Genomic DNA, 20,690 nt, shown 5'->3' on the forward strand with positions numbered 1-20,690 from the left:
CTCACCAGAGCGACGAAGGGACTGAGGAGTAAAAAGAATCCTACTCTCCGATATATATAATCCTAAGACTCAAAACATTTTTGTTCTAGACTCAACAACGCCAGCGATTCGATCAAGCAGGGGGCTCCTAAGTCGGGGATGGCTCTGATTACCAACTTGTAACACCCATGATGCGGCTATATCTCCCACGTGTCGAGGCACGACTTAGAGGCATAACCGCATTGTGGTTTTGTCGCAAGAAGGGTCATCTTCACACAATCCCATGTAATGAACAAGAATGGGATAAAGAGTTGGCTTACAATCGCCACTTCACACAATACATAAATAAATTCATACATCATTCAAGATACACACATAGGTCCGACTACGGAACCAAAAGAAAAGAAGACAACCCAACTGCTATATCCCCGATCGTCCCAACTGGGCTCCACTACTGATCAACAGGAAAAGAAACATAGTAACAACCAAGGTCCTCGTCGAACTCCCACTTGAGTTCGGTAGCATCATCTGCACTGGTATCGTCGGCACCTGCAACTGTTTTGGAAGTATCTGTGAGTCACGAGGACTCAGCAATCTCACACCCGCGAGATCAAGACTATTTAAGCTTATAGGAAATAGATGGGGTAGAGAGGTGGAGCTGCAGCAAGCACTATCATATAAGGAGGCTAACATACGCAAATGAGAGCGAGAAGAGAAGCAACGGAACGGTCATGAACTAGCAATGATCGAGAAGTGATCCTGAACTCCTACTTACGTCAAACATAACCCAGAAACCATGTTCACCTCCCGGACTCCGCCGAGAAGAGACCATCACGGCTACACACGCGGTTGATGCGTTTTAATTAGGATCAAGTGTCAAGTTCTCTACAACCGGATATTAACAAATTCCCATCTGCCACATAAGCGCGGGCACGGCTTTCGAAAGATAATACCCTGCAGGGGTGTCCCAACTTAGCCCATTATAAGCTCTCACGGTCAACAAAGGATATTCCTTCTCCCGGGAAGACCCGATCAGTCTCGGAATCCCGGTTACAAGACATTTCGACAATGGTAAAACAAGTCCAGCAAAGCCGCCCGATGTGTCGACAATCCCGATAGGAGTCGCACGTACCTCGTTCTCAGGACACACCGGATGAACACTACGTACAACTAAAACCAGCCCTCAAGTTTCCCCGAGGTGGCGCTGCAAGTGGCTCTAGTTTGGACCAACACTCCGAGGAGCACTGGCCCGGGGGGGTAAAATAAGATGACCCTCGGGAGCGCGACTCCCAAGGGAAAAAGGCTAGGTGAGGCAAATGTAAAACCAAGGTTGGGCCTTGCTGGAGGAGTTTTATTCAAAGCGAACTGTCAAGGGGGTCCCATAAATCACCCAACCGCGTAAGGGACGCAAAATCAAGGAACATAACACCGGTATGACGGAAACTAGGGCGGCAAGAGTGGAACAAAACACCAGGCATAAGACCGAGCCTTCCACCCTTTACCAAAAATATAGATGCATTAATAATATAAGAGATATTGTGATATCCCAACACAAATATAATCCCACATGGAGCAATCTTCATCTTCACCTGCAGCTAGCAACGCTATAAGAGGGGCTGAGCAAAATTGGTAACATAGCCAAACAACGGTTTGCTAGGAAGGGTGACAAAGGTTAGAGGTTCATGGCAATTTGGGAGGCTTGAAGAGCAAGTGAATAGGTAGCGCAACATAGCAATAGAGCGAACAACTAGCAAGCAAAGATAGAAGTGATTTCGAGGGTATGGTCATCTTGCCTGAGATCCCGCTAGGAAGGAGAACGAGTCCATGAAGAAGACAAACGGATGTAGTCGAACGAAACCTCACAACTCCGGAACAAAACCGAAGCTAACGAGAGAAGCAACCCGGAAAGAAACAAACAACATGGTAAACAACAACCACATACACATGGCATGATGCACAAACAAGTATGATGCATGTCCGGTTTAATGAGGCATGGCATGGCAAAATGCAACAAACAATACTACAAATTAAGTGGAGCTCAATATGCAACGAGTTGCATATTGACGAAACACCACATCAATTGTTTAGTTCTCTCCCGTTTATGTACCCAACAATATTAAATGTTATTAAACATGGCAAGAGGTGAAGCATAAGTAAACTAACTATTTAAGCAAGTTAAATGAGGCCGGAAACAAACAACAACAATTCCGGAAAATCCCCATGTGCATATTTTAGATTTGGTACTGTTCTGCCATAAACGCAATTTTAATGTTGTTAAACCGAAAAATAAAGTGCACCATGTTAAACTAGGCATTTTTCTACCCCATTTACATATAAAGTTTATTAAATTCCGAGTTACGGTTAATTAGTTATGAAATAAATCATTTTAACATGGCATTTGAGCAAATTTAAACAAACAACATTTTAAACATTTTAAACATGGATGAGAGCAGCATATTATGAAACTAGATGAAAATCTAAGCATTTTACATATATAAAACATTTTAATATGATGCACGGTTCGTGAGTTATTATATGCATGAAGTTCAAGGGTTTTTCTGTAAAACAGTAAAACTCTGGATAATTAGCAAATCGTCCAGAACTGAAAAAAAAACGTCCACGGACTGAAACTGGCTGGCCCATTTGTGCAAGGCGGGGCGCTGGATCTGGGCTTCTCACCAGAGGGCTTGGGGCGCTGCTGGGCAGCGGCCTGGCGCGCTGGAGGCGCGGTCAACGCGAGCGAGGCAGGGTCAAGGCGCTCGTGCGGGACGAGCGAAGATACTCTGCTCTAAGCAGAGCGAGCAGAGGCCGGCGACGGTGGACTTGGCAAAGGGCGGCGCGCCGGCGTGGGGTAGCGGAAGCAGACGCGAAAGCTGGCGGCATGGGAGACACGGATCCGGGCGGTGGAGGTCGTCGGGGTCCTGTTCCCTGCCGAATCGAAGCGGAGGCGGCTCCATGGCTGCTATTGAAGCCTGAAGAAAAGAAGGTCAGGGAGAGGATTCAGAGAGGGAACAGGGAAGGAAAGCTAGGAGCGACGGCGGGATAGAGAGGCAGCAGAGGCACGGCACTCTCCGGTGACCTCACCGGACGTGCGACGGGGAGGCGGCTCCATGGACTTGGCAGGGCGGCGGGGAACCAAGCCGATCCGGCTGGAGTTGAGGCGGAGGTGTGGGGCGAAGGAGAGGTTTGGGACGACGAACACGGGCGGCTGCTAGCTGGTCTTGGCGCGGACGACGAGGCACCTGATTCGGCGGGGTTCAAGTCGGCAGGGTCAACGGGGAAGAACAAGTGTCCATGGCCGGGGTTGGAGCTCCTGTGCGAAGAGAAACATGAGGAAGCGATGGCGCTTAGAGAAAAGGGAAGGAAGAGAAGGGGTGCAGGGAGGAAGGAGGCGGTACGGGCCTGCGGGAGGTGGTCGCCGGTGGCGAGCTTCGCCGGAGCTGCGGGTCACGAGGAGGAGGAGCGCTCGGGGACCTTTGCTTCTTGGGGTGGAGCGCCAGGCATCTCCCGTGCGGTGGCTTGGGCGGAGGAGACAAAGGGGAGCAAGGCCGTGGCCTCGATCCAACCTGGATCAAGCGCCGGCTGGCTGCGGGAGAGCTCGAGGTCGGGCATGCGGCTGCGCGCGGGAGGCTAGGAATGGAGCGGCGCGGAGAACAAGCGAGGTGGTCGGAGGCTGCGATTGGTGGGCTGGATCGGGAGGGGATCCCGAGGAAGAAGGGACTGGAGGAGTGGCGGCGGCGCGATGGGATCCATGGGACAAGGCACCTAGGATCTAGGGTTGGACCTATATATATAGTAGGGGATTAGGTTAGGGGCTACCTAGTCCCTCCGATCGAAAACAGATGGTCGAGAAAAATAGGCTATGGCGTCCAACAAAGAAAACGAGATATTTTGTAGATGTTTGGGGATGACCCGAATCCAACGGTAACGGTAGTCCGGTTCGGGTTCGGGACAACTTCGGACGCGCACGCGAGGGGTCTATGCACTGTGGAGAAAGATTAAGCGGCCAGACGAGAGGGACTTGAAAAACCCGGTTGGTCTCGGAACGATCAACGAAGGCAAGGGGTTTGATGAGCTCAGAAAAGAGAGAGAAGAGAGCGGTCCGGTTGATCAGAGAGAAGGTCAACCGAGAAACGGAAGAAGCGGCAACTACGAGTGGATGCAGTTTTTAAAAACAATGACGGCAACGAGTGCCGATGCAATGCGGATGATGCCATGATGAGATGCAACAAACAAATAAAAACACAACTGACTCGCAAAACAATGAAGGCATCTGGAGCGTCGGTCTCGGGCCGTTACAGCAGCATTGTTGTAGATGACTGATGGAGCCATCGAACCTTCTGACGACGACACAACGAAACTCTCAATGGAAGCACCAATGTCGGTGTCAAAACCGGCGGATCTCGGGTAGGGGGTCCTGAACAGTGCGTCTGAGGATCGAAGGTAACGGAGACAGGGACACGATGTTTCCCCAGGTTCGGGCCCTCTTGATGGAGGTAATACCCTACTTTCTGCTTGATTATCTTGGATGAATATGGGGTTTACAAGAGTTGATCTACCTCGAGATCATAATGGCTAAACCCTAGATGTCTAGCCTGTATGATTATGATTGCCTCTACGGACTAAACCCTCTGGTTTATATAGACACCAGAGGGACCTAGGGTTGTACAGAGTTGGTTTACAGAGAAAGGAATCTTCACATCCGAACGCCAAGCTTGCCATCCACGCAAAGGAGAGTCTCATCCGGACACGGAGAAAATCCTCCGCCTTGTATCTTCACGGGCCATTAGTCCGGCCCACGTCACATAGCCCGGACGCCCGAGGACCCCCTAATCCAGGACTCCCTCAGTGGCGTGCCGCTGCCGGAGAAGCGGTGGCTACCCCGAACACCATTGGAGCGGCTGGAGGAGCTTGGACGCGTGGGTGGGTCTTCTTAATACCCAAACTCTTCTTTGGCGGTGTCGGCGACGCATGGGGTGGTTTCCGGCGGCGAAAAGCCGGCGCCGGTGGCAGGCGGGGTGAGGGAAGGGGCTGGGCTATCCATTCCGACCGGCTCAAGTACACCTTCACAGTTGATGTAGTCATACACCTTCACGATCTGTCCCGATCAAGTACCGAACATACGACACCTCCGCGTTCAGCACACCTTCAGCTCAATGACGTTCTCGCCTTCTCAATCTAGCAAGAGAGGCGAAGTAGTAGATGAGCTTCGGCAGCACGACGGCATGGTGACGGTGGTGGTGAAACTATTTCTACAGGGCTTCGCCAAGCACAACAGATTTAGGACGGAGGACGAACTAGAGGGAGAGGGGGCGCCGGCACACGGCTTGGTGAATCATGGTGTCCCAGGGGCTAGCCCTGCTCCTCTATTTATATGTTGAGCCCTGGGGTCGTTTCCTGGAGAAAGAGCCTCCTCAAAGTCGGTTTGGAACGCAAGGAAGAGTCCTTCTCGGTTTCCAGTACCAGATGCCATGGTCCTCGGCGTCTGGCCCAGACGCCATGAGCCTCGGCGTTTGGTCCCTGACCACCGCAAAACTTCCTTTTGCACCGACCTAAAACCCTGTGGGCCTTACCACTTGGCCCAACCATATCATCCTATATATCAATCTTTACCTCCTGGCCATTCTGGAGCTCCTCGCCATGTCCGTGATCTCATCCGAGACTCCGAACAACATTCGGTCACCAACATAAATAAATCATACAATACTATATCATCAATGAATGTTAAGCGCGCGGACCCTATGGGTTCGAGAATGACGTAGACATGACCGAGATGCTTCCCCGGTCAATAACTAATAGCGGGACATGGATGCCCATATTGGTTCCTACATATTCTACGAAGATCTTTATCGGTCAAACCTTTATGAAAAACACGTAGTTCCCTTTGTCCGTCGGTATGTTACTTGCCCGAGATTCGATCGTCGGTATCTTCATACCTAGTTCAATCTCGTTACCGGTAAGTCTCTTTAGTCGTTCCGTAATACATCATCTTGTAACTAAACTCCTTAGTCACTTTGCTTGCAAGCTTCTTGTGATACTGTATTACCGAGAGGGCCCAGAAATACCTCTCCGTCATACGGAGTGACAAATCCCAATCTCGATTCACGCCAACTCAACATACACCTTCGGAGATACCTATAGAGCATCTTTATGATCACCCAGTTACGTTGTGACATTGATAGCACACAAGGTATTCCTCCGGTATCCGGGAGTTGCATGATCTCATGGTCGAAGGAATATGTATTTGACATTTAAGAAAGTAGTAGCAATAAACTGAATGATCATATGCTAAGCTAACAGATGGGTCTTGTCCATCACATCATTCTCCTAATGATGTGATCCCGTTATCAAATGACAATTCATGTCTATGGTCAGGAAACCTTATCATCTTTTGATCATCGAGCTAGTCTAGTAGAGGCATACTAGGGACTTGTTTTTTTTAAAGGAGGAAGACCCCCCGGCCTCTGCATCTGGACGATGCATGCAACCACTTTATTAATTATTCACAAAGACCTTACAAAGTAGTACATCAGTAAGTCTGAAGTCACCATCTTGGCAACATTTGTCACTACTTCTATCCACTTGATGAAGGGGTGCCGACAGTCCGAGCCTAATACCAAACAGACCTCGCACCTAAGCCTAACATCTTAAACCGGAGGCCCCAGCCAAGCCATATACCTGGTCTGGAGCACACCAGTCCGGCGCACTCTCAGAGGTCACCGTCGTCTTCCATTGATCCATCTTCAGAGCAGGTATTGATTCCACGACCTTGCCAGGTCTGCTATCGACGCCACCACGACACCAAGCAGCGCCAGCCTCCTGTGCAATTCTGTCTACACACATCGAACGCCGAGACTCCATTGCACCACGTCGCCTCCCCAGTCGTCAATGCGTAAGATGAAACACCGCTCCACCAGAGATGCTATCCGCTGGTCCCTCGAGCCCATGCACACCTCCAAGACTGACGCCCCCAAGGGGGAAATGATGCAAGAGCGCCGCCGTCGTCCGATCTAGGGTATCCCCCGGAGGTAACAAGTAGAGGTCTGGAACTTCTTCACGACAAAGTCTTCAAGAAGAGAACGACACAGAAGAGTGCCGCCGGCCTTGGCATCTAGCCGAGCACTAGGTTTTCACTCAGATCGGTTCGAAGAACCTCCATCAAGTCTTGTGTACTTATCGTCGCCATCTCCACCGGGGACTGGAAGTACACTCCAGGCCTCCGCCACCTGACCAGCCAGTAGCCGCACCGCGCGAGTAGCAGGGCGGCCCGCAAGCCCCAGCCGCGCCACCGGAGAGCCTTACACCAGACCCCGCCGCCGGCCCAGGAGAGGACAACGCCACGTACACCAAACAGCCACCGCCGCCAGCCCGTGCCATCGTGCCGCCGCGCCCCACGGCCTCGCCTCGCCGCCACTAGAAGAAAACGTCCCGCGCCGCCATCCTCGGGCAGGAGGAGAAGAAGGCCCCGCCACTGCCTAGGCTGAGCGGGCTTTGCCCGGCGTCCTGCGCCGACGGCGGCGAGGAGGGGCGGAGGAGGGAGGAGGGGCGAGGGGTGGCAGATATGGGCTCCCGTCGGCCGCCCGCGGGGACGACACGAGGAGAGGAGATCTGGGCTGCTTTGGTTGATCTCCTACTAGGGACTTGGTATTTGCTTATGTATTCACACATGTATTTAAGTTTCCAATCAATACAATTCTAGCATGAATAGTAAACATTTATCATGATTGAGGGAATATAATAAAAAACACTTTATTATTGCCTCTAGAGCATATTTCCAACAATCCAATAATCGATTGGTGGGAGCTTGTGCCACCATTTGTGTTCAACCACTTGGTGTCATTCTTAAGGTCATCCACAACTTGGTTCCACTTTGGTTGGCCCTTCAATTTAATCCAGCAATAGCTAAATCTGATTGGTCTCTTCTCGACTTGTTGAATCTAAGCGGCAGCCAACACCGTCTATCAAACATTCAAAAAAAGTAATCATGAGAATCCGACATTAAAAGCTAGCAATTCAAATTATGACAAAGTTTACAATTCAACTTACGTGAGTTTGGACTCCAATCCCACTTTGATTCCGGCCAAGCACGGAAGAGTAGTGGTTGACAAACTTGTACACATTTTCTTGGATGATGGACCATCTATGTTGGAGGGAGACATCACTACATATGGTAATGATAGGATGCAGCGCCACATATTCCTTGTGTTAGTGCTGGTGGATCTTCTCCCTACCCGTTGTCCTTTTGCTCCGTGCCACATATATGGTCCATGATTGTGGCAAACCAAGCTTTGACCAACAAAACATCCTCAAATCATGTGAATGCCAGACCTCTTGCCCTATGTGTTTCTGCCATTTTTCCTTCTTACTACGTGATGTTCCCCCAACTTCAAATGTACGACAATTTGGATTCCACAAGTCATATTCCATATCAGCCATAAGTTCATGACCATCATTGATCATCTCGGGCATGTAATCTCCTAAAATGATCATGATTCCGCAACTAATTCATTTTATGGCATATTCAACTAATTAATGCAATGACATACCAAATATAACTAACAAAAAGGTACAAAATGGAGAAAATTTTGTACTCACTCATGCGAGCACAATCCATCAAACATGACGTGGGAAGCCCGGATGCCGATGCTACCCATGCTTGTCTGTGCCCGTTGGAGGTGTGGCATGTCGCACACATCGCCGTCCGCCCCCCGGGTTTCCATAAGTCCATCTGGAATTCCCTAATCGGTCGTAAGATTGATGTCGATTGCCGGCGGGATGGACGGCGACTTCATTGTCGGCGGCATGATGGACAGAAACACAAAGGGGACAATCATCCTCGAGGTCCACAACATCCTTGACTGGAACTCCCTGCACCGTCGCTTCCCTCTCGCGCTGCTTCCTTCGCCACTTCCTCCGAGTGACGTTCTCTGGCTTGTAGCTCGGAGCCATGGGCAGGAGCCCCACGGAAGACACTGAAGCAACATCCGTCGCGACGATGGGGACGGGGGTACCTGACGAAGACATTTACGGTGGCGGGTGGGGGTGGCGCTGCGGATGGGTAAGCAAGGGTGGAGGACGGCGACTGCTAGGGCATGGGAAATGGATGTTGGATGTGGGAGGAGGGCGATGGATTCGGTGCACTTGGTCAATCTGGTGCAATTCGGGGTGGGTCCTACCCATTGAATCTGATGTGGCGGACGCGCCCTTGTGCGTCCGAGACTCCTCATACACGCCCCTGATTTGGGCTGGATATGAGGGCTGCCGGTCAGCCCGAATGTATACGGCCGGTTTGAGGAGCCCGACTGGGTCAACTTTTTGTGACTGGTGAGTGACCGGACCATCCGCCCAGTTGTATGATGGGGTTTGAGAAGTTCGGTTGTAGACACTCTTATCTCCCGCAAACAACATAGCAGGCGCGCCCATGTCTCGCTTGACGCGAGATGTAGGGCTATCCCGCCTGAGGGAGCGCGAGACTAGCTCGCGGGACGCCACTACCTCATTTTTTTGACATTTTTATTTAATATTTTTACTTCTATTTATTCTTTTAAATATTCTAAATATATATTACAAAAAACACTCTACATAAGACATTTGAAACATGTTAATCTAGCATTTGTATAATGTTAATTGTGTATAGAAACAATGTTTGTCATGTATATGAAAAATGTATAAAAAAATACAATGTGTGTGATAAAAGCTAATCATGCATTTAAAAAATATATTAATCAAGCATTTAAAAAAGATGTTAATCATCTATTGAAAAAATATTGAACGGGTATAAAAAAAGTTCCTAATGTATACCAAAAATGTAAAATGTGCATTAAAATTTGAACATGAAAACATATATTTTTAAAAAAATGTTGATTACCTATCGAAAAAATGTAATCATATATTTCAAAAAATAATTACCATGTATAAAGCGTTATATATATAAAAAATGTACAATGTGGATGAAAAATGTTCCTACTATATAAGAACATGTGTTAAAAAATTTGAACATACAAACACAAATTTCAAAAAATTGTTGATAGTGTATGAAAAGTATTATATCATATATTTAAAAATGTTAAACATGTATTAAAAATGTGTTGTTATATGCAAAAATATTGCAATGTGTATTAAAAAAATAGTCAGAAACATATTTTTGAACTATTAATCACGTATTAAAAAAAGGTGAAACTTGTTTAGAAAATTTCCTGATTTATACGTAAAATGTCCCAATATGTATGAACAATATAGACACATGTTGAAGAAAACAAAGAAAAGCGGTGAAAACTGTGTAAATGGAAGAAAGAAACACCTCAGAAATGAAGAAAACAAAAAACAGGAACAAAACCATGAAAACCCACGAGGAAAGAAAGAAAAAAAGAAGAAACGAAAAAACACCAAAGTAAACTACTAAAAACTAAAAAAAGGAAAATAATAATAAAACAAAATATAATAGAAATAAAAATAAAAAATATAAACGAAGAAATGAACTAAAGAAAAACCAAAGAAAAATGAGAGAAAGAAAAAACAAAAAAACAGATAGAAAACGGTGGAAAAACCCCAAAATCCCCCGTGAAGAAACAATAAAAATCCGGAAGAAAAACCAAAAAGAAACCCCCCAAAGTCTACACCTAACGGTCGAAACACGAATGAACGAAGCCCTGAGCGAACGTTGAACGGAATAAAAACCTAACAAAACGGGCTGGTCAAATAACGACGAAGGGAAGAACCTTCAGACGAGCCGTGCGTTCTTCTTGCTATAAGAGAGATATCAAAATCACTAATTGAGAAGTACTCCTTGCAAAGATCACTTCCACCTCCCGAGGTTGCGACAAGTGGCGTCGCAACCTGTGAGTTTTCCTTTTTTTCGTAGATCTGTTTATTCAAAATATTTTATCTCTTAAACCGTGTGTCCAAATCTTGAACTATTTTCACAATTGGATTCCTCGCATCGAGGTTTTTAAAACTAGAACCCATTTGATAGGCTTCGACGAGCTTTTTTCATGAAAATAATGGATGAAAAAGCCACAGCGAGAGCATTTTTTTCCTTTACGAGAGGCACGGCCGTACCTCTTCCGAAAAAAAACTTACTTTTTGGTTTTCGAGAGGTGCGGCCTCTTACAGAAGTAATAAAAACGATGGATAATTGAAAAGCCGTGCCTGTCACATTTTTTTTTGAATTTTTTTTATCGAAAAGCAAAGAAAGACCGATGAAAAACCGAAAAGAAAAATATATTTTAAAATCCGAAAACACGTGCGAAAAATAAATAAAAAATAAAATCTGAAGAGAGCGTTTAGAGCGCGACACGTGACGGCGGTTGAGAGTATGGCGCCACCTCAAATCACCCTTGGGTAGGCTTCCGTAGAAGCGCTCCTCGATTAGTTTTTTCTAGGCAATCTCCTCGATTAGTTGCTCTTGCGAGATATAGCTCTGGCGCAACATAGCCCGTTCCGACCGAGTCCTAGAACACACACACACACATCCACGCGACGTGTCCCATGTCGTCCGAAAACCAGGCACACGGAGTGTCGACACTGGCGGCCTGCCGCAACTGAGGGCGTGTCGACAGCGGGCGATGTGCCGCCGATTCAACATATAAACGCTCCTAGCCTACCCGCCGTTCTACGGCAACCGCACGAGGTAAGCCTCAGGGACCGAACGATCTTTTTACTGTTTCTCTATTTTGGCTGCTGGCACCAGGTCAACCGTTGGTTTATTTTCACGTCAATAGTTGCTTCAGGAGTCGCTGATGAGTGGGGCTGATTACGTGTGGGGTCAAAGGAATAGAGTGATTTTCCTCCAGTTCTGCGTAAGGGAAGTATACAACGACCAACGGTAAAAGGAAAAGCAACACAGCTTCCATCCTGTCCTCGTTCTCTTCCTCCTCTCCTTCCCACGCCGCCAATTCTCTTTAGGTGGTGTTTGGTTCTCTAGTCCTAGGATTTTTTTGTCCCAACTAAAAAGTCTCTAGTCCCTAAAAAGTCCCTCCCTGTTTGTTTTCAGAGACTAAAAAGTCCCTAGTCCCTTCCTAGAGGTTATTAAATGACCATGTTGCCCCTAGTATATAGAAAAATAACAATCAAACAACACCATGGGGTGGCGGGCCAATGGGTGCATGGAGGGGCATTGTTGGAAAAGTCTCAAAAAGTTCCAAAAAGACTCTCCTTGAGAGTCTTCTTCATTTAGTCCCAAATGCCTAGTTTAGTCCTAAAAAGTCCCTCCCGTTTGGTAAAAAAGTATTTAAGAGGGACTTTTTCTAGTCCTTGGACACAAACACCCCTTACTCTCGCCCCCTCCTCTCCGCCCTCTCGCTCGCCGCCGCAAGGCCTCCCGCGCCGCTCATCTCCACCTTCTCCAACGCGCTCTCTTGCTGGCCGTCGCATCTCCTCAGCCCATGGATTCAGACGCAACGCATCTGGGCCACCACCTCTCCTCTTTTCCTCCCAGATTCCGATCTGGAGCAGGAGAGATAGAGGCGGACACAAGCGCCGACGCTGGCACGGGATGATAGAGACGCCACCTCTCCTTACCTCGTCCCATATTTGGGTCGTCGAGCCGACGGGGATGAGGGAAGAGGCAGCCGCAGCAGGCGCAGTGCTGGCAAACGCGAGCAGCAGCCACAACAGGCGGCAGTGCTGGCGAATCGGATGTCCATGGTGCGTCAACCATGAAAGATGCAGAAGAAAAAATCATGTAAGTTCCTCTAATTTGCTTCCATAATTTTTCTCCCCTGGGTATATATATAAATACTGCACAAAAGTTATTTTCTTCACTTCTCGACCGAGTCTAATTTCGGGGAAAAGAGAGGGATTTGAGAGAAATAGGCAACATGAAGAGCTTTGTTTTGTTTCTTTGCATTTTCGATCGCATCTAATTTTGGAGAAAAGAGAGAGGAATTTGAGAGAGATAGACAATCTGAAGGGATGCTGTGGCTAGCTACATCATCCTTCTTTTAGTCACAAGGGATAATTTTTGTGGTATAATTTCTTTGCAGGTTGATAAAAGCACACACACCCACCAGGTTCAGGTTGCTGTGACTGTGAGTCATCATCCCAGGAGCAGGTTCAGCTTCTGTACATCCATTTTTTCGGCTACTTTGCATCTTTCAGATCTGCAATTACATATGATGGTATTTCCCTTCTGCCATACGATGGACTGCTACTTCTTCTCAGATGTGTCGGTTTCTGTAGCTCCATTGCTTCTTTTTCAGTTATATGATAGCTCAGGGATGCTCACCAATTGTTCCGTTAAAATGACAAAACCGACTGAACTTTATCTCTTATATGTGTTACTAAATACTAGAGGTGATTATTTTATTTCTAGGGATTACAATTTTATAAGTGTTATGCTTTTTGAGACTTTGAGGTCCGAACTAATTAGTCTTTGAGATCTCAATGCTTCTATATAGATGCAATTAGTATTTGTGACAATGAGCATCTCCGAAGCTGCAGCCTATGCTAAAAGTAGTGCTATTCATTAGAACTAATGTACCCGTTGAGGGATATAGATTATCCATGGCGGAGCTGTGACGGCTCCAATTTGTCCCTTCCAGCACATGTGGTAGCGGAAGGAGTCGGGCGCCAAGGATGGAGGCGAAGGAGCGCGGACACCCAGCTATGGTGGTGCTGATGGATGAAGAAGATGGGGGCGAAGGGAAAAATAAAGTCCTTTGGGTGGTGAAGGCAGAAGATCGCTCGCATCCCCCATCCGTTTTATGTGCGTTCCTTGTGGGGAAATTGATTGCGGGGAGAAGGGAAGAAGATGGGAATCGTGAAGGGCTGGAAGACATACGCCATTGGCAGGCGGGCCTTCTCGTATGCCAGAAGAATAATGCATCTCGCATGAAAAAAAGACCGACTGGTTGCTGTTTGGAAACTGATTTGTGACGTTGCATCATGCTGACGTGGACAGCTTGCATGTTAAGATAAATCAGATAGTGGGGGTGAACTTCTTAGGTATATAGGATGTGTGACACTTATTTTGCAACAACAACATTTTACAATCTTACTAATCAGTATGACCCATATTCTGCTTCTTTTCTAAATATTTTTCAATATAATTTATATCTTTGGCGTTCAATGTTTCCTAGGTCAGGTAGTGAATCAGGATTTTTTTCCTTCTTTGGAAATACATCCTCCCTTTTCAATTTTATAATACCACCTCCACTATTTCATTTCTTATATGGTCGTATTTACAGTCTGTCCTTTTATGCTCGTGTTGTCTAAAAGGGAGTCTGATCTATCTTGTGTTATGTCTTCATTCTAAATCTTATTTTAGATAAGGAGACTTTCTTGGTTGAGCAGATGTCATGATTGTTGAAGCTTCCTTATTCCTGGGAACCTTTCACATGTTTGATGTGTACTTTTGTTGATTATTCTCCGATCGAGGCATAATGTTTTTTTATGAACGGGGAGGATGTATTCTAACAAACCAGGAACATGTGAGGTGTACTGCCGTACCAATTCATTTAACCAACAAGCCACGAAGCATTCGTCCACACGTGAGTGTGGCCCACTAGGCACAAGCGGTCGGCGCTCGACTGCCTGGCAGTACTGCTGTCAGATCAGGGGACGCCAGTCGAGGTAGAGGAAGACGACCACCGCTCCTGGTCCTCGAGGTCCGGGTCCGCGCTTTCCAAAGGAGCACGGTATTGTCCCCTGTGAGCTCATTCTTCTGTCTCCTATTCTGGCTTGATGGTGGATCTTCCTTGCGATTGCATGATGTGCCCGCACAACGCCCAGGGATTATTACACAGATACATCCCTGTCTCAGTTATTGATTTTGTTCTTTTCCCTAGGATGTAATTTCTTTTGCTGAGATAGATTAAGCTTGGGTGAAGGTGGCTGTTGTGTGCCCGTTGCCCAGTACTTCTTTGTTGTAATGCCTTACTCAAAGTGAAATTTATTTTCCTCTTGCCTATATTCAGAGGTTCTGCTTGATGATTCTCTAATCACTTTCTTTGATTTCCTTTTGTTGAGATCTGCTTCCAGTTTACTTCAATGTTACCAGACTTCAAATGTACTATCTAATAGACCATCATGTGTGTATATGATGCCTCCTTTTATCCTTAAAGGTATTGGGAGTTTGTTAAGGGAAATGATAACAATGGTGTATATGAAAGGCAAATGGTGTTTTTTTCTCATTGTTATGTTTAACTGAAGTGATGATCTGTTGTCATATTCAAAACTATAGTTTTTTGTTTGCAGCATCTTGAAGGGAGCAATGTTTTGATACTTGCTTTATAGGAATTCTCTTTCTTTGCCTAGAACTTGTGATTTATGGCTGATGTCTATTCCATCTTTGTAGGTGCTTCTCAAATATAGATGGAGAACTTGCCATGGAGGCACATAGCTTGCTGATTTTGTTTCTGGATTGGCCCTTGAGAGGGAGACCGACCCAAACTTCAGCAGGTTTCAGGTGTGCGTCCTCTATTCCTTGTGTTTGTCTCCCTCGCTGAGCTTGGGCATTGTACATTTTGGTAAATATAGTCAGTTACTTTGTTTACTGGCAATTGTGAATAGTCAGAGCACATACATGCTTGGTTTTAGTTAAGTTAGTACCTGCCATTCAGTAATCAGGCCTGAAGAAAGTGTGCCTCCCTATTTTGTGCACATAAATACTTAGCTTACTGTGACCAAATTAAGTAAACTTATACAATAAGTTTCTTCATTGTTTCACTTGTGGAAACTAAACTACTAATGTGTTAAATTCATTATAGTCATCTTTAAAGGAGTTGTGGTTGGTTGCCATTGTGGTGAAGTAATTTCTTGCTGAAGCACCGGTCTAAATTTATCATTGGTTTCGCTGGTGCTGCATGTAAGCGGGGTTACTAATTGTTCCATTGGTTTTGCTCCGGTGAGTTCTTCCCCATATACCTTTGATGCTTTTGCCTCCATACCTTCGAGCTGGTATTTTTTCCAAGGTTTATCGTGTTTTCGTGGTAGTGTGACTGGCTTAGAGTTTGTAATCATTTATCTTCTTCAATGAATGTCTGTGCTATGATATTCTGTAAGGCTAGGAACACACTAAGTTGGTTAATGCTTTTGATCTAGCTTGTTGGGAGATAATGAAACAACAATGTTTATTTGCTCACAATGCCTTATGTTGATTGTTCTGGATAGGTATTTTAGTCGTAAGAGATGTCTCCAAAAAAGCAAAAACAGCAATTCACTGTTGATTTACTTTGCTATGATTGCTCCCATTAGATTGTCCTTAAATCATGTGCAAAGCTGAAGTATTGTTCGCTGAGGATGATGATGCAGAGTGTTAAAAGGCCTATCTCCTTGGTAGATGAAGCTTGTTGGATTGATTTCAGGCCATTGAAAACAGATGACACCATGCCTCCCCCAGTTAATGAACATGTGTCGCTTCCAAGTAATAATGAATTTCTCTCGCTGCCCTGCTGAACTTTCTTTTCTTTTGCCATTTTGGCTGGTAGTCTTTCATAGAATTTTGTGATATCTACCTGACTCCACAAGGTCATGCAACATTAAGAATTGCTGGGTTTGAAAAACACAGGATGGAATTGTTAATTCATTATCTCTGTCTGAAGCAAGACATTTTTGGTACACTGTTGAATAGAGTTGGTGTATCAGCATGAGTAACATTGCGACATTCTAAGGGTTGGTGCTAGAATCCCACCTAGAAACCATTGTTTTCCAGCAACTATGGGGTTCATATGTTGATATGATTGTTACTATGTGGTTGATATGATTGTTTGCTGGTAGGAGAACCAGGAGGTAGTGCAATATCCTTATTAGTTATACTCAGGGATGCAAAATCTTCACCTGATGATTCCACCCCTTTTTACATAACACTAGCTGCCGCACAGTAAAAAGTGTCTCGCCGATGCTCTTTATGACACCAACTGATAGATTACTGAGTGCACTCATAGAGAATATAACAAGGTATTTTAGGAAGTGCTTGGACTAGGTTCAAATTTTTGACAGTCTTAGGCACGCTTTTTTTTACAGAGTTGGTTTCAAGTTTTCTTTCCGACACAGTTAGACTTTCTGAAATACAGCCTTGAACTACACATGAAACAATAGTGTTTGTTTGTTCACCAGCAAGATGATGATGTGAAACGAATGACTATTTGTGTCTTTCAGAGTTTCTACCATTAAATAGTTTCCCATAACTGAGTATTTGCTAATATTGGTAGCTAAAAATGAGATACTTATGCTTGTTGATGCCTTCCCTTTTTGTAGTAACATCCATGTGTCCAGCATATGTAGAATATTAGTTTTTCTTGGCTGTTTATTGTAGTTCGTTCTCAAGTTTTGGAAAATTCTTTAGCTATATTCCTTGTCTCAAGCGAGCATGAGCAATATCTTTTTTATGCCGCGTGCCGCCAAGTTTCTCTATTTTAGATGGTTGTGTATTTTCGTTTCCAAAAGGAATATGTATTTTATTAATCTGACTATAATTTGTGGTAGGTACATACTGAAGGATGTTCTGAGGCTAGCACCTGGTTTAGAAGTTTTGCAATTCACATCTCATAATTTTGATTTGATGTCCAGAATGTCAATTGAAGAATGAGCCTATGAACTGCATTGTATTTTGTAATATATCCTTATATATGGTGCTTGTGGCGTTTTTTTTGCAATTATAAGTTTACATTTATGGGTATTATAGAGTTCTTTCTTTTTCCACAAGGGGCAGTAGCTGTGCCATTCGACTCGAAGGACAAAGAGTTGATCACAAAGGGGTAGCATTCAGGATATATACACAAGAGTATAGAACCAAATTATATGATGTAATTGACCGCTATTTCTATTAACTTCTCCTGTACAAATGTTCACGAGTTCATGTATTAAGTATATTTTATTGTGTCACTTGTGTTTACTCTTTTTTAATGCAAGTTTACAGCTACTCGGAGTTCCTAATTGCAGACTCAACTATCTTGACCTACCGATGATCTAATTTGTGGCATTATTACTTTAAGAAAATATTTGCATGTAATTTCCTTTATATATAGGGGTATAAGTTCTTATCAAATGTACTCAAATATACGGTTATTGAAAAATGCAAATGTTTTTAACACGAACATGATTTTAAACGGGTCTCTGCGCCATTTGGCGAAATGGCTTAACTGGTCATCTAGTTACCTTTAAAAAGTCCAGCCTCTCTCTAGACACGAAGAATCCAGATCCCTGATCCTTATCCAGAAAAAGTCGAGGCCCGCCTGTCAGCCTTCCACGCTGCAAACCCCGGCGCCACGCGACCTGCCAAAAACCACGGGCAGCAGCTCTGGTTCCACCAAAGAGCCGCGGAATGGAGCCCCCAAACCGCGAGCCATCCTCACGGTCACCGTGCAACATATAAACCTTCGCGCCTGCACACTGCACTTCAACAGACGCACAAAGCATACACGAGGGTGAAGAAGAGATGGATCCAGCCGAGGGCCGAAGGATACTGGTGGCCGTGGACGAGGGCGACGAGAGCGTCCACGCGCTGCGATGGTGCCTCACCAACTTCGCCACGCGCGGCGACGGCGAGCTTGCCCCACCGGACACCATCCTCCTGCTCTACGTCCGGCCGACGCCGCCCACCTACTCCGTGCTCGACGCCTCCGGTACGTACGTTTTGTCTTCAGGAAGCGATCCTACGCTCATCCCGGCGTCGGGAACTAACCGGCCTGCACCGTAAGCCCCGCTAGGCTATCTGTTTGTCAATGAGGCGACCGCCGCGATCGACGGGTACAGCCGGGCGGTGGCGGACGCGGTGGTGGACAAGGCGCAGAAGCTCTGCGCGCTCCACAGCAAAGAGAACGGCGAGGTGAAGGTGAAGGTGGATGTGAAGGTGGCGGTCGGGGACGCCCGGAGCGTCATCTGCGACATGGTGGACAAGCTCGGAGCCGACGTGCTGGTGATGGGGAGCCATGGCTATGGATTTTTCAAGAGGTAATTACTTCTGTACTCTATTATGTAACTCCACTTCAGGCTTCTGTCAGAGTAGTGCTCGACTGCTCGTGTGACCGAGGATTCTCGTTGGTTTTGCAGGGCTCTCCTCGGGAGTGTCAGCGACTACTGCGTCAGGAACGCCAACTGCCCCGTTCTCATCGTCAAGTTGAAATAACAGGGCCAACTGTTCTTGGGAGATTAGCAATGATGCCCGTACTTGCATTTGCTGTTTGGCATTAAATTTCTTTCTACTACTATTTACTACTGTATTTGTTATGCCTCCTTTTTTTTTTCTTCACTTTTGGTCGCTTCGCGTGTAACCTGCTAGAGGAGCTAAGGGGAAGTGCCAAGCAATGTGTCTCAAGATCCCCGCGACTTGTATATATGCCGCTGTTACTGCTCGGTTATCGGTTGAATTTATCGTATTGGACATGTTATTAAGCAGCTTGTCATACTTTCATCGATCAGAATCGACTGAATGCACTTCTATTCTGAACTGCATGTGGAACACACGAACAAGAAGACAGAGTGTGCCGAGAAAAACAGTCTATTCACCAGTCACCCCTCACAATATTCTTCTCTTTTAAACGGAGGGAAACGTTTCGCATCATTGATTAATTAAGTAGAAGAGAATTGTGTTGTTAATTATGAAAATCGGGCAAAAACTGAAGTAGACATACCACAACGAACATGCGACCCACCAAACGCATTACTTACACGGCATGAAACCCCACGTCCGCACAGGCGGCCCACCAAACACTCTCAACACACATAACTCCTAAACGTGACAGTGGAGTGTGCACAGGTGGCCCACCAAACACTCCCTAAACGTGACAGTGGAGTGTGCAAGAACACTGTTAGGATGATCTTCACCGTGTGGGCCGTGCTCAACAGACATAACCCTTAAACGTGACAGTGGAGTGTGCAAGAACACTGTTAGGATGATCTACCCCGTATGGGCCCAACGGCCCACCGGACCCTCAGATCCGTGCCCTGATCAGGGACGCTCAACTCACTATGTTGACGGGCCCCTGTCACCTGCACTATATAAAAAGGTGGGGCCGCGGCTCGCAACACGAGGTTCGTCGTGGACGGGGCTTGCCTGCTCCCGTCTCCTGCTCCCATCCGTGCTCCGCGCCGTTCGTTTGGCATTGCACGGCTCCATCAATTTCCCTTTCCCACGTTTCTTTTTTACTGCCGAAAAGAAATCAGGAGTACCAATTTATTAGGTCCGCAATACACGCACGTCGTTGAAACTTCCTTCCGCTAATACATCAAGAAATTACGCGTCCATTGGCTGGAGTCCGTTCGCAACCGCCATGCCCATGTTGATGTCGTCCGCTACACTCTGGCCGAAGCTTCAAGCCGTAAAAAGACCTTCTTGATATTGGTGTGCAGCTCTGCACCTACGGCGAGCACAGCCAGGCCGACCTCACACATCCGTCGCCGAGAACCGCCTCCTCTCGCGCGCCCACGCGGCGAGCTCGCCGTGCTCTTGTCGACGGCTGGCCGTCTTCCAGGGGATCACTGGCATGCAACTGGCCTGCTCGACTACGCGTGTAGCACGCGCTATGTCCACCCTTGCGGTCGGCGCTAGTGCCACCTAATCGACAACCGTCGGCGCCCCCGTTGCCGCTCCATTCACCTCAACGCTCCGGCCGCGCTCCCCGTGTTGATGCTGCCGCTGGATAACATCATCGGCCCGTACCCAGAGCGGCGGATCCATGCAGTACGCACAAGTCTTGGCCGACCCAATGGTTGTGAGTGTTAGATGGAGGCGTTCCTATTCCTCGATGAGGAGCCGCGTTGGTTTATATTGA

At 46.5% G+C, this 20,690-nt stretch overlaps 1 protein-coding gene and 1 long non-coding RNA gene across 4 annotated transcripts; one reads left to right on the plus strand and one right to left on the minus strand.

Annotated features, from left to right (window-relative positions):
- Window positions 1-283: 283 nt before the first annotated feature.
- LOC120962528 (uncharacterized) lies at window positions 284-4,217 on the minus strand. Its single transcript, XR_005753279.3, has 4 exons — window positions 3,064-4,217; window positions 2,659-2,951; window positions 1,773-1,863; window positions 284-534 (listed from the first exon to the last, which is right to left on the minus strand). It is a non-coding gene; the product is annotated as an uncharacterized lncRNA (long non-coding RNA).
- An 8,009-nt stretch (window positions 4,218-12,226) lies between these two features.
- LOC109737711 (universal stress protein PHOS32) lies at window positions 12,227-19,311 on the plus strand. 3 transcript variants are annotated; one of them, XM_020296844.4, is made up of 7 exons: window positions 12,227-12,661; window positions 12,963-13,030; window positions 13,521-14,615; window positions 15,275-16,342; window positions 17,404-18,542; window positions 18,627-18,870; window positions 18,970-19,311. In XM_020296844.4, exons 5-7 carry the CDS (start codon window positions 18,356-18,358, stop codon window positions 19,043-19,045), a joined length of 507 nt encoding a protein of 168 aa, XP_020152433.2. In that variant the 5' UTR covers window positions 12,227-12,661; window positions 12,963-13,030; window positions 13,521-14,615; window positions 15,275-16,342; window positions 17,404-18,355; the 3' UTR covers window positions 19,046-19,311. The 3 variants fall into 3 exon arrangements, with proteins under 3 accessions (XP_020152433.2, XP_040243153.1, XP_020152459.1); XM_040387219.2 differs by lacking the exons at window positions 13,521-14,615; window positions 18,627-18,870; window positions 18,970-19,311 and having other exon boundaries at window positions 12,233-12,661; window positions 15,275-15,385; window positions 17,404-17,802; XM_020296870.3 differs by lacking the exons at window positions 12,227-12,661; window positions 12,963-13,030; window positions 13,521-14,615; window positions 15,275-16,342 and having other exon boundaries at window positions 18,308-18,542; window positions 18,618-18,870.
- The last annotated feature ends 1,379 nt before the right edge of the window (window positions 19,312-20,690 follow it).

Source organism: Aegilops tauschii, chromosome 4, assembly GCF_002575655.3.
Source record: "Aegilops tauschii subsp. strangulata cultivar AL8/78 chromosome 4, Aet v6.0, whole genome shotgun sequence".
NCBI classification, from domain to species: domain Eukaryota; kingdom Viridiplantae; phylum Streptophyta; class Magnoliopsida; order Poales; family Poaceae; genus Aegilops; species Aegilops tauschii.